Here is a 12,862-nt window from a genome sequence, read left to right as displayed (position 1 = left end):
GATGCTGACGATGATTATCTGCACTGCAGGCACATGTTTAACATGTTCCCAGGATGCTCTAGGAGATACAGAAAAAAAGACATTGCTCCTATGCAGTCATTTTTTATATGTTCACACTGTAAATAAAAATATGCAAGGAAATATTTCTACTTCATCTGACCCGTAATTTTTTTTCCTGGTATGATCTACTGTATTCAAGTTGATTCTGCCATATTAAATAACATTATATTATATATATTATTTACAGGTTAATTGATTAAACGTTTTTATAGTTTAGATTTTTATAGATTTTATACATACTCAGTGTACTAAAGACATCTGAATATATTAGCATATTTAATGAAATAGTAAAAGTGATGGCAAGTTAGTGAATTTCATGCAGTACATGCAAATGTTTCTTAATTATATTAATAATCTGTAGTATTTACACTACATTTTATTTATTTATATAAACGTTGAGAATGAAGATTATGTGCAGATGTTTCACATACTTCATTATATTTACTGTAATAAAATGAAAATTGTGAACTTTTGATGTTAGCAACAGCCTGGTCGTGGGTTCAATTCACAAATGTTTTTTGAAAGAAGCCAGGGCTGCATTTATTTTATCAAACATATAATAATAAAAAATTGTAAAATGGTGAAATACTGTTATTATTTAAAAAATAAAATCGAATCTGCTAATTTGCTGCTCAAGACACAATTCAATGTTGTAAACAGCTGTGCTGTTTGATAATTTTGTGACTTTTTTTTCAGGAATCTCTGATAGAATAGAAATTTAAAAAGAACAGCATTCATTTGAAATAGAAATGTCTCATAAAATTATAAATGTCTTTCACTTTTGATCAGCTTAATGAATAAAAATAATAATGAATTGTAAAATGATCCAGAAAATATTTTTAAATCAATATTTTTAAGAGCTTTCTGCAAGACAAATGAAAAAGCCAGACTTGCATTTAGAAAATAAATGACATATCCATTGCAGTTCATTTTAATGTCTTTCACTTTTGATCCGTTTAATAAATAAAAACTTTTTGAACAGTAGTAAATGTAAAATCTCTTTACCTTGAAGTCAAATTTCTCATTAAGGAAGTTGTTGCGCAGAGTATCGGAGAGATATAAGATGGTGGTTATGATGACACTAAACACAAACAAACAGAAACGTCATTTCTATGGCTGAATGAGATTATATATGAACCATTTCAGGTTTTGTTTTCCGCACTTACTTATTAGCGACCAGTCTCATGACAGTCCAGTCTTTGGGGAACATATCCGGTCGGATAAGTATTCTGAAGACAGTGAATAATTGCAGGAGGAAACTCTGAAAAACCAGATTGTAAAGTTAAACTACAGCAATCACTATTATTAAAAAGCTGGTTAAACAGCCTCAATGCACTCTGGTAAGGTTTATAAAATGATTTTACCGTTAGTTCATCTTTAGTGGGAAATCTGCTGAGAAGCTGCTGGTATTCTTTATCTTTCAACTGCTGTAGCAATGTGAGCAAACAGGCAACAAATTCACCCTGAAACACACACATCTAATTTGTTATTCAATTTACTGAAATACTTTCCCTGAAGTAAAAATCCAAGGTCGTCAGAAAAGGTCACACGCACTGTAACATCCTGGTACTGCAGGCGTAGGGAGGTGGCGGCAGGCTGAGGCCGGTTGGTCACTTCCAGTACAGTTCTGAGTAACACTCCAGACAGACTCTCCATGACCAGATTCACCTCCTCAGACACACCACACTCCTACAGAGACATAAACAGACATTTTATTTAATTTGATTTAATTTGATTTCTTTTTTCATTTATTAAAATGGATAAACACATTAACTTTTTTAAATATTCCATATATTTTAAATATGTGTTGATCAAATTAAATAACAATTAATCACATATATAAATATTGACTAAGAAAAGCCCCATTACATTATTGTAGTAAAGGAGAAAATATTGAATGAACATCAGTTTCAGGTTAAAAATATTTCAACGCACCAAATTCCCTTATTGTGAAATTTGCATACAGGTCAGGAAGTCACAATTACCTTTTTTTTTTTTTTGAAAACTTATTTGGTTACATAATTAATGATAATTTTTATATGAATGAATAAGCCCTAATTTAATCATATTAACTAAGTAATTAATTTAAACATGACACATTGAATGTCATTTACATTTTTTATACTTTATACAAAATCAGCAACTTATATAAATATATATATAAGCAACTAAAATAGGTACTAAATCTCACCAGCAATTCTAGTCAGAAAAAATAAATAAACAAAAAAGGACAGGAGATACAAACTAACCAATAAATAGAACAAAAGAAGAAACTTATGCAGAGAATGAAGTAAACAGTGTGAAAATGTCTCTAGCAGCAGAGTTTGAGCATAAGACTGACCGTGGCGGGTGTGTTGACCGTCAGCATGCTGGTGAGGATATTGGCACATAGCACCAGCTCCCTCTGCTCCTGCAGGTGTGTGTGCAGCAGACGCAGCACTACAGGTAACAGCACACACCTCGACTCTGACAACACACACACACACACACACACACACATATATATATAAGAATCAAGTAGCATCTAACCCTATAAAGCCTACTCTATCGTATCTCAGGCCTTTGAATGATCAACATTATCAAAACTGCTGAAAAACTGTTGTACACAATCTACTACATGCCTTCTGTCGTCTGATTGATAGTTTAAACATTTTTTTAGCAAGTTAAAGACCTTTTAGTTTAATTGTAAAATGTTCAGGTCTTTCTGTTGTGAAATCTTTACTGATTTTGCTAAAGTAAATGCAAGAATAACTTTACTGGACTGGAGTAACTCGATCAGTTTTTTTAGGAAACTCATGGTAAAATGTCAATATCAAAAATGATACAATCAGGCTTTTCAAGACTGTTTATCTATTCATCTTTCAACCCGTATTTGTATTGCATTGCTTTATAAGTTTTGCCTCCACAATAAAAACTACAGAGCTTTGATCATAAAACTAAACATTTAAATACTTACTAATACATATTGTTGAGAGATTTTACTTTTTGGCCATAAAAATATATTCAACTGCACCAAATTGCATATGTTTGCTCGGTTTAGACCACTGAATAAAAAATATCAAACTATATGAGCCATAAAAGCCTGATGTACCTGTGATATGAAACATTGATTTCTTTAGGCCCGTCAAAGACTGACACGGAAGAGAAGAAATTCTCTTAGCTTCATAAAATTACGGTTGCACCACTGATATCACATGTTATGACTATTTTAACAATGTCCTTACTACCTTTCTGGGCCTTGAACGAGTCAGTTACATTGCTGTCTATGCAAGGTAAGAAAGCTCTCGGATTTCATCAAAAATATCTTTATTTGTGTTCCGAAGATGAACAAAGGTCTTGCGGGTTTGGAACACCATGGGGGTGAGTAAGTAATGACAGAATTTTCATTTTTGGGTGAACTGTCCCTTCAAACAACATAGACACAGTGTACACTAGCATTTATATGGCCTCTAATAAACAAACTTGTTTTTACAACGTTTCTAGCAATAATTATTATTTTTTAACTACTTTTAAAACAGAAAACTGAGTGAGATACTTTACCCGGGTTGACGTAAAGTGGACTCTCCACGGTCTTGGCCATGCACTGCAGTTTGACGGCCTGTAGAGGGCAGTCCGTGTGCGTGAGGGCAGGCAGGCTGCTCAGAGTGTCACGGGCCAGATTTGCCACCTCTCTCATGCTGAAGATCTTTAGCAGCTCGCAGCACACAGTCGGGAACGATCTCAGGAACACAGCCTGCGAAAATGCCAATAAACAAGTTATTTAAATACAAAAAAGCCTCATTAGTTGGTACCCAAGAGATAAAGTTTAATACTACGTGTAACATGCTGCAGTATGTGTGTGTTTTGTTGCATTTGTGTCACTGTAATGTCGCAATCATCTTCCTCAAAACGCATTTTCGCATTGATGTAGTGGGAAAATGTTCTTCTGGCACAGTAGGGGATGTCAAACAACAGATGTAAGCAAAGGCACTCGCGCACACGCAAATATCGCGGTGACACAAATCTGGCACAGCTCCAGTCGTCTGCATGTGCTTCGGATTATGCCGCGGTGTCCAAAGACGCTTTGTTTTCTTGGCTGTGTTAATTGAAATCTGCTCTCCTGCTGGGCTGCCATAACAAGAACAGACCTGTGTGAGAGTTCAGTGCGAGCGAATGTGCGTGCACCGAAAGCAATCTCGGAGAGAATGGGAGCCCGTCGGACACACATGGCCCAGCTGACCCAGAGCTCGGCGGGCCGTGACAGTGTGTGGTGGGCTTTTAGCGCGCTCAGTGTGCATCTCCATTTGTGTATATCAATACTGGCTTAACTCTCCATGGGCTGACTGAGCTTTGAACACTGATATGCTAACAGAACAAATCTGGGTGGGGCTGAAAAAGAAGTGCTGTGCTCAATAAAGACTGCTAACTTGTGTTTTCCTTGTTAATGCATTTGCTTCGCTATAATTGAGTGGCAGATTTCTGGAAATGCTCTCATAAACATAGTAAAACTAGACTGGTGGGAACAGAACAGATTAGTAAAATGGTTCCAATATGGGTAAAATAAATGTCTTAATCAAATTTCCTTACACATCTTAAATTCAATTTGAAATCTATGTGAAGTATAATTTACAGACATAGGGCTAAATTAGTGCAAATCATAAATAAACCGAAAATATCTGGAGGTGTGTATCCATAGACAGTGTTTCAAATAACATTATCCACAAACTCAGATGTCAACAACAGCAGATCGAGCTTCGAATCCAGAGCCAAGTTTGGGTCCATTTGAAATAATTAATAACATAAAATAATGATTTCTGTTGGTCCAATCACAAAAATTCTAAAAATGCTAAAATGAGAAACACATCATCACATCTGTTTTTAATGAAAAAATCTATTATTATTTACATTATATACTATATCTTATATTTCCTTCCAAAAATTATTTTTTATTATTCATCAAGTATAAGAACTTTTTTATTATTATTGTAAGGTATTATAGCTTCAAAAATTCACAATCAACATTCCTGTTGAAAAAAAAAATAAAAAAAAATAAAATATATATATATATAAAATAATGATATATATAATAATAATAATAATATATATAATTTAACAATACATTTATATATATATATATATATATATGGAATTATTTGGAATTTAGGTGGGAGGGGGGGGTGTCGACCACTTCAGGTTGTAAAAATGCAATTGTATGCTCAAGTGCTAGAATATTAGCTCACTACATTCTTACAAAAGAAGTGCATGCTTTCACATCAGTACAGTACAAACTTTTTAAATCTATAGGCTTGTGTGTGTGTGTGTCTCACCTGTGTGTGTGTGATGGGGCTGATGCCTTTACTCTCATGTGACAGGAACAGGTGGATGGATTTGAAGAGTTCGTGAACAGAGCAGCGAAATTCCTCCTCGTTCTGTCCCCCGGTGGCTGCTGCGTACAGACGCCGTGACTGCACAATGTACTTAAACAAGTTCTCAGATGCCTGCAAGCATATGAAGTCAAACAACTGTTATTGAAATAAACATATAATGCAAAACATGATGCAATGCAGTACAATGATGACTGAGAGATGTACAAATAAATGTTTCTCAAAACCTGAAACTGGCATTTTATCATGATTTTTCTAAAAACACACTAAAAGGCATCTTACTTGCTAAAAAAAATATTAACTATCAATCAGACGACAGAAGACATAGTAGAGACAATACATTTTTCAGCAAAGTTTTGAACGTTGAAAATTTACAGGCCTTTTTTTATTTAACATACTGAATATAATTGGATGCATAAACTGTTTACTTACTATTTTTTATTTTTTAATAAATAAATAAATAATTGGAAGGAAGGAAGGTCAAACCTGGAGACACTGTGTGAAGTGCATTTTCCGTTTTCAATTAGAAAGAGCAAAAACACCAAAAGATGAATGGCGCACATTGTGCCCAAAGAGGTTTGAAGGGTTCAAGGTAAGAAAGTGGGAATTGCTTTTAAATAACACCTTTGAAGGGTGTAAACGAGCATGGATGTATCTGGAGAATGCGCCTGGTGGTCCCATGGCAGGTCATGAAAGTAAACCAGGCGAATGAACAAAAGAAAAGACCGAATGTTTGTAGCTTAATTGCATGATGGGTAAGAAAAGAACTTCTGTGGGTGAGAGAGGCTGGAGCAGTAAAATAGATGCATCAAGGGTATTCATAGCTGCTGGGGAGGAAGCTCAGAAGATCAGCAGCGGGTGAGGGTTAACCCCAACATGATGGGCCGACAGAGAGAGATTGGGTGCATATGTTTCCTCATAGATTAGCATATATACTGTAACGCACATCCTGAATGAAGTATAATATGTTAGTCTTCTCACCTTCAAAACCTGCTGGATCTGTTCCTGGTGCTCGGCATCAATGATACGATCCACATACCACTTCAACACACGGATCAGATCCCTGCAGACACAAGCCGTGAATATCAGACATCAAGGGCAATGTTTGTTTAATGCTATGTATTTATGTGTGAATGCTGTACGTGTCTGTTTGTCCTGCATCATATCACAAATTATTCAAAGGCAGCGCTCAAGATATTATGGATCATCTAAAATCTGCAGATAAAAAAAAAATGCATGGGAAAATCTTTGCATGCTCATGTTACACTATTCGGTACCTTCACGTTTTTGATGTTGTTTTTTTATTCACTAGTTTATATTTCAGTTATTCATTTAGTTTTAATGGAGAATAAAGGTTTATACTTCTGTTAGAGTCAGTACGATTTTTTTATGTTTTTGAAATATAAAGTATATTATACTTTCTCTGTAAATATTGATATATGTGATTAATTATCATTTAATTTGATGATCTGACATATTTACATTATATTACATAAAACTCAATTCAAAATTTAAATAAATTGACAGACCTAGGAAAAATGATATTTTGAATAAATATACATTGTCATTCAAAAGTTTGAGGTCTGAAGACTTTGTAATGTTTTAGATAGAAGTCTCTTATGTTCAATAAAAACTGTATTAAAAATACAGTAAAAACTGAAATATTGTGAAATATTATTATAACTTAAAATAACTGTTTTCTGTTTTAATATATGTTCAAATGTAATTTATTCCTGAGATGGAAAAGCTGAGTTTTCAGCATCATTACTCCAGTCTTCAGTGTCATTGAATGTTTCTACAAGATCAGTAAAGGTCCTGTTTGTCCCATAAGGGGACTTAAACACTCAGGCGATGAAACGTGATGGTGATAATGAATCAATGGTGTTAGAGTACACAGGTCTTCATGAATACTTCATGCTGTCGCCAGGACTCTTTGTAAACAGACTCTGAACATTCTGGGTTAATGGTCTCTGTTGCAGTCAAAACTCATTAAAATGGTTTAAAACATCCTTAGGGTCCAATCCATCAAGATCTGTGTCAGAAGGACTGTGCTTCTGTGGATGGTGAGTACAGTAGGTCAAAATCTTGGAAAACCTGAGAAATGGATTGAGGCTAGTTTGCTTTTGCTTAAAACTTTTGTTTTTTGCTGCATTGCTTAATTTATAAAGTGAGATGTTGTGATTAATAACAAATGAAAAATAATTGGAGGCAAACTGGGTCTTTATGAGGCTCTTGTTGATTTTGGAAGCCCAGGAGAGTAATTTGGCCATAAGGAGGAAAATGTTAAGATTCCCAGCATGGGATTGCAATTAATGTTAACCACGGCATAATACCAGCTCTCATTCCCCCTAAAGATTTCATTTAAAATCCAATTAGATCTTAATTAAACACACTGTAGCACCTCACTAATTTTAAGATATGTTGTGATTGTGCTAAAATCAACTGCCTTGAAAATATTAGAGTCCAAACATATTAACCAAGAACTGTGCGTTTTTAATATTATTGATCCTATTTATATTTACAAATATATTAATACAAATATATTTTGGCTGAACTACACGGCCCTCAATTCAGTTTGATTAGACTCAATTTTGTTCAGTTCAGTTGTGTTCTGTTTTGTTCAGAAAAGTTCAGTTCACTTTTCTGTGTGATTCAATTCATCGTGGTTCATCTAGATTCCATTCAAATTAGTTTTGTTTGATTAAGTTACTCTTGATTCAGTTCAGCTTGTTTCTGTTTAGCTCTGTCTGTTCTGTTCTGCTCAATTCAATGTGATTCAAATCGGTTCAGTTCAGTTTTTCTGTTCTGTTCTGTTTGCTTTGATTAAATTTAATTGAATTTAGCTTTGTTCAGCTAGAAACAACTCAATTTGATTTAGTTTTGTTTGATTAAGTTCAGCTTGGTTCAAATCAGTTCAACTCATTTCGTTTAGTTCTGTTCTATCAGTTTAAATCTGTTCAGTAAACATTTGATTCAATTGTGTCCTGTTTCCAGATTCAATGTGATTCAAAAAGGTTTAGTTTAGTTTTTTCTGTTCTGTTCAGTTTGAAATTTGATTTAATTTTCTTTAATTCAGCTTTGTTCAGACAGAACCAATTATTTTGGTTAAGTTCAGCTCAATTACATATGTTCTGTTCTATCAATTCAAATCTGTTCAGTTAGAAACGATTCACTTTTTTTCACCTAGATTGTACCATAAATTACATAATACAGACCTCTTATTTCATACTACTTAAATAGTGTTGCAAATGTGAATACAACTATGTGACCCTAATTGTTTATTCACTAGTGATAACAGCAGTAAATAGTCTGACAACATCATCAGCTACATTTACTGCAGCGATTTTAGGAACACTGACACACAGATTGAACCCAGCGGCACAGTTTTTTCACTACCCTGATAAAAACAGCCCCTTATCACCACAGCATCCATCCTGACTGCAGATTAACCTTAGTGTGTCTTTGAGCATGCTGGGAGAAACAGCGCTGTGTGAAGATGTGTGTGTGTGTGAATGGTTACAAAGCAAATAATATTAAACTGAAAATAGGCTGTGAAAAAAAAACACTGTCTGAAATCCATGGGGAACATATCAACCGGAATTTTCTTGGCACTTTTGAAACACAATAGTTCGAAATAATATGTAAACATACTCTTGACACACACACAATGCAAAATAATAAAAGTAAATACAATTAAATAATAAAAAATAACAAAAAATATGTTTGAATTTAGGTATCACAACAAAACAAAACAAAACCAGACAACAAAAATAAAATAAAATAAAATAAAACAAAATACAGACGAAGAAGAGAAAGAAGGAGTGAGGATAGAGACCGAGACAGACAGAAACACGGGACAGCATTAAGGGACTGGGTGATGGGAACAGCACGAGAGTGAGTATTTTGCAAGCCGCCCACATCCACCTCAACTCTGACATGATACTCCACACCTCAGTGCGTTACAGAAGATCACTGCCCACACACAACAACACAACCACACGCCTCATTACTGACAGACAGCACGGCCAGAACACCGCGCACACACACACACACACACACACACACACAGAACATAGCCAAACATGACAGGGAAAGAGAGAGACAGAAAGCTGAAGGTTCAGAAGAAAAGGTTAAAACCAAGGTTAAAACCAACATTAGCAGGAAAAGAAAGACAAAGAACAACAAAAAGTCAAAAGAGGACTTTTGAGAAGCATCGACCTATTGAATTATACTCGAGATCTGAAACACTATTTGACAACACGCATTACATTCCTGACCACACATCTAATGCAAAAACTGCACTGTCAGTAAAATTAAACGGGTCATGACAGATGAAAGCAAGACTACGCTGTGTTTTGCATCTCCCTCTGCGCTGACAGGACCTGGAAACTCCACGGGTTACAGTATACAACACCTGGAGCTCAACATAAAACACCTTTTATCTTTCTACGATACCAAACACAACTCTCCCAAAAGCATGACATGCAATTTCAGATTGCATGAACTAGAGGAGTTCTAGGATTTTTGGAGTGTTTCGAAACTCATACAAGTATGTGATGCATAATTTTTACATGTGTAGCATGTTTACTAGGGCTGGAAATGGCTAGATCTCCCGATTGCATATTGCGATATTTAGCTGTCGTTTTGATTTCTATTGCAATTTAAGTATATACGCAATTTGTATAAATGCATTTTGGCTCTCGATGTCCAAGATGTTGATTTTTGTTTAAATACTTAAAATATTTGCTAACAGCTCACTTAATAGCTTCCAAAATACAAATAAAAACACAGACAAAGAGTGGTTTCATTCAAAGGGCTTCAGCTACTAAAAATTTCCCCCAAAAAAAGCAGTAAGCGGGGTTTCTCTTTTTCACCAACATTAATAATGTTTGATTATTCTTTATATCTTTAGGTTGCAAGACTTTTATTTTGATATTAATATGTCCTGCCCCCAATCCGTTTTGACAAAGTTCTCATTGTAATAAAAATCAAACTGCTTTTAAAGGGATAGTTCACCCAAAAATGACAATTCTGTCATTAATTACTCATCCCAAACACGCAAGACCGTTTATCTTCAGAACACAAATTAAGATATTTTTGATGAATTCTGAGAGCTTTCTGACCCTCCCATAGACAGCAATGTAATTAACACGATCATGCTCACATTTGAACTGTAACATAGCCTATTGATCTATCCGGAGGGACATAAGCTGGCATACATTTGCTGCACATCTCATAAAACGTTCAAAAATTTCAATATCTAGGAGTAAGAGAAGAGTAGACATATAGATAAATTTGACGACGCAAAAGAGAACTGAATTCGCTTCAGTACGAGAGCAGACACCGAAGCAGCGCCTCTCCCACAACATACGATTAGCCTGCTCTCTTGTGCCTCATGAACGGAGAAATACACACAAAGTGATGTTCACATTCGGTTATGTCTTGTGAACGTAAACAGTTGGGAGAATAACGGACGTGTATCAGTACACTGCATCCGTGCATTCGGTTTTAAAGGGACAGCAGCCTAATTTAGTTCCTATTGTCTGTGGCATTTATGTTAATCAAGCAACAAAAGAAAGACAAAAAAAAAAACTCACTGCTCTTGACTAAATCACTTTAGTAATACAGATGAATCTAAATTGATTTATATAAATAAATATTGTCTGCTTGAATTATGGATTATTTTTAACAAAGTCCTTGCTGTGTTTCTGGACCTTGATCGTGGTAATTACATTGCTGTCTATAGGAGGGTCAAAGAGCTCTCAGAATTCATGAGGGTGAGTAAATAAAGAGAGAATTTTCATTTTTGGGTGAACTATCCCTTTAATTTGACACAGTATTTTAAAATCATGAGCTCATATGCAAGACACCACAAAAGACACAACAACAGTGAAATCAAGCGCAAAAACAATGGAAAAGAAAAACATGCTGTGCCAGCTGACATACCAACTGCTGCAGAAAGTTTTTTTTAAACTAATGACAATTTAAAATCATTTTTATTATAAATCGTGATTTGTAACCCCTAGTGTTTACCTGTAGGAAAGGGCACCAGCAAAGTGGTTCTCGATGTAGTTGTCCATTACAGGTTTGAAGAGCTGGAATTTGCTGTCCTGCAGCAAATTTATAACATGCACCTGAGGAGAAAATGAAAATCATCACTTCAATAAAGCTGTAAGCATATCCATAGCAAAATTATTAACATAATTTAAGATAAATAAGTCTCTTTGGCTTTGGCAGAATTTATTTTGCATTACTGACCAGCAGAATCAAGAAAAGGCAAACTTTTTTAAATCAGCAGTGTTCATTTCGTTGACAAAGACAACGACAAAAAATATTCGTCAACGAACCTTTTTTCTGTGACTAAGACGAGACGTTGACGAGCTAAAACTAATATCTGATGATAAAAACTATGACGAAATTTATGCCACATCTTCATTAACAAGACGAGACGGAACTAAAATGTTATTTGAGGACTACCGGACATTCAAAATACATCCTATAGGCTATAAGTTAACTGTCTTGTCTTTCAAAATGTGCGTCTTTCTGTCATTGGATAAGGTTCGTTTGCATGGCAGCCGCAGTGGACGGATAGGCTACCAAAACACGAACTAGCGATCTGAAACAATGGCCTCAGCACCCGAAGGGTTAGGGAGTGGGTGACCAGACGTCCTGTTTTTCCCGGGAGTCACAATTCATTGTCGATTAACTTAAAGTTAGTGAAGGTGCGATAGGCGGAAACGCACTGAAATCAACTATTAATGTACATTATCCTGCCTATTATACTAGTTTAATCATATGATATGAGGACAGGAGTTATAGCAAGAGAAGTCAAAGATGAGATAAGATGCATTACCTCTGGTGAATCATATGGTAGTAAAGGAATTATTGGTGAATCAGTTGGCATCACATCAACCATTGACACCATTGAAATAAACACTGGTGAATCAACCGTTTTATGAACCTTTTAAGGTGCCATTTCCATGATAAATTTAAATTATTTTATGTGAAAAGGAGGCCGTGGAGTGATATATGACACATAAAAAAGCACAGCTATGTAGGAAATCGGTTTGCCCAAGACAGCAATTGTTTTTAACAGACCGAAGGGTGCAGCAACTGACCAATCAGAATCAGCTATTCCAGAGAACCGTGTAAAAAGTTAAGTTACTGTACAAAACGCTTCCCACGCAGCCCTAAAGAACACTCAATCATGCAGAGTTTATTTAAAATTTGCTTTCTGATCTAGAAGTACTTTGTTCTGCCTGAAATAAAGAGGATGTGAGGGCAGGAGTTGGATTATAGCAAGAGAAGTCTAAGATGGATTTTATGAGTTGCCATATTTTGCATGTAACCGTGGAAACACAGTGCAGGAAAGGTGAGGAAAGCATCTTGTACTCATTAACGGCAAGAAACCGTCTCCTTGTGAAAGAGATGGATGAATT

At 35.3% G+C, this 12,862-nt stretch overlaps 1 protein-coding gene across 1 annotated transcript in view; it reads right to left on the bottom strand.

Annotated features, from left to right (window-relative positions):
* LOC306867976 (dedicator of cytokinesis protein 4-like) overlaps positions 1 to 12,862 on the bottom strand; it is a gene marked incomplete at its 3' end in the record, with an annotated part of 67,566 nt that overhangs the window by 14,775 nt on the left and 39,929 nt on the right. Inside the window, exons 20-28 of the mRNA XM_079413946.1 lie at positions 11,457 to 11,557; positions 6,405 to 6,486; positions 5,367 to 5,537; positions 3,601 to 3,793; positions 2,402 to 2,526; positions 1,615 to 1,749; positions 1,425 to 1,523; positions 1,227 to 1,321; positions 1,066 to 1,141 (exon numbers count right to left, since the gene is read on the bottom strand). Of these exons, the coding sequence (XP_079270072.1) occupies positions 1,066 to 1,141; positions 1,227 to 1,321; positions 1,425 to 1,523; positions 1,615 to 1,749; positions 2,402 to 2,526; positions 3,601 to 3,793; positions 5,367 to 5,537; positions 6,405 to 6,486; positions 11,457 to 11,557 (1,077 nt within the window). The remainder of the gene's footprint in view (positions 1 to 1,065; positions 1,142 to 1,226; positions 1,322 to 1,424; positions 1,524 to 1,614; positions 1,750 to 2,401; positions 2,527 to 3,600; positions 3,794 to 5,366; positions 5,538 to 6,404; positions 6,487 to 11,456; positions 11,558 to 12,862) is intronic.

Source organism: Barbus barbus (genome assembly GCF_936440315.1).
Source record: "Barbus barbus genome assembly, chromosome: 50".
In the NCBI taxonomy this organism is placed as follows: Eukaryota; Metazoa; Chordata; class Actinopteri; order Cypriniformes; family Cyprinidae; genus Barbus; species Barbus barbus.
This window is presented reverse-complemented; position numbering and strand designations above follow the sequence as displayed.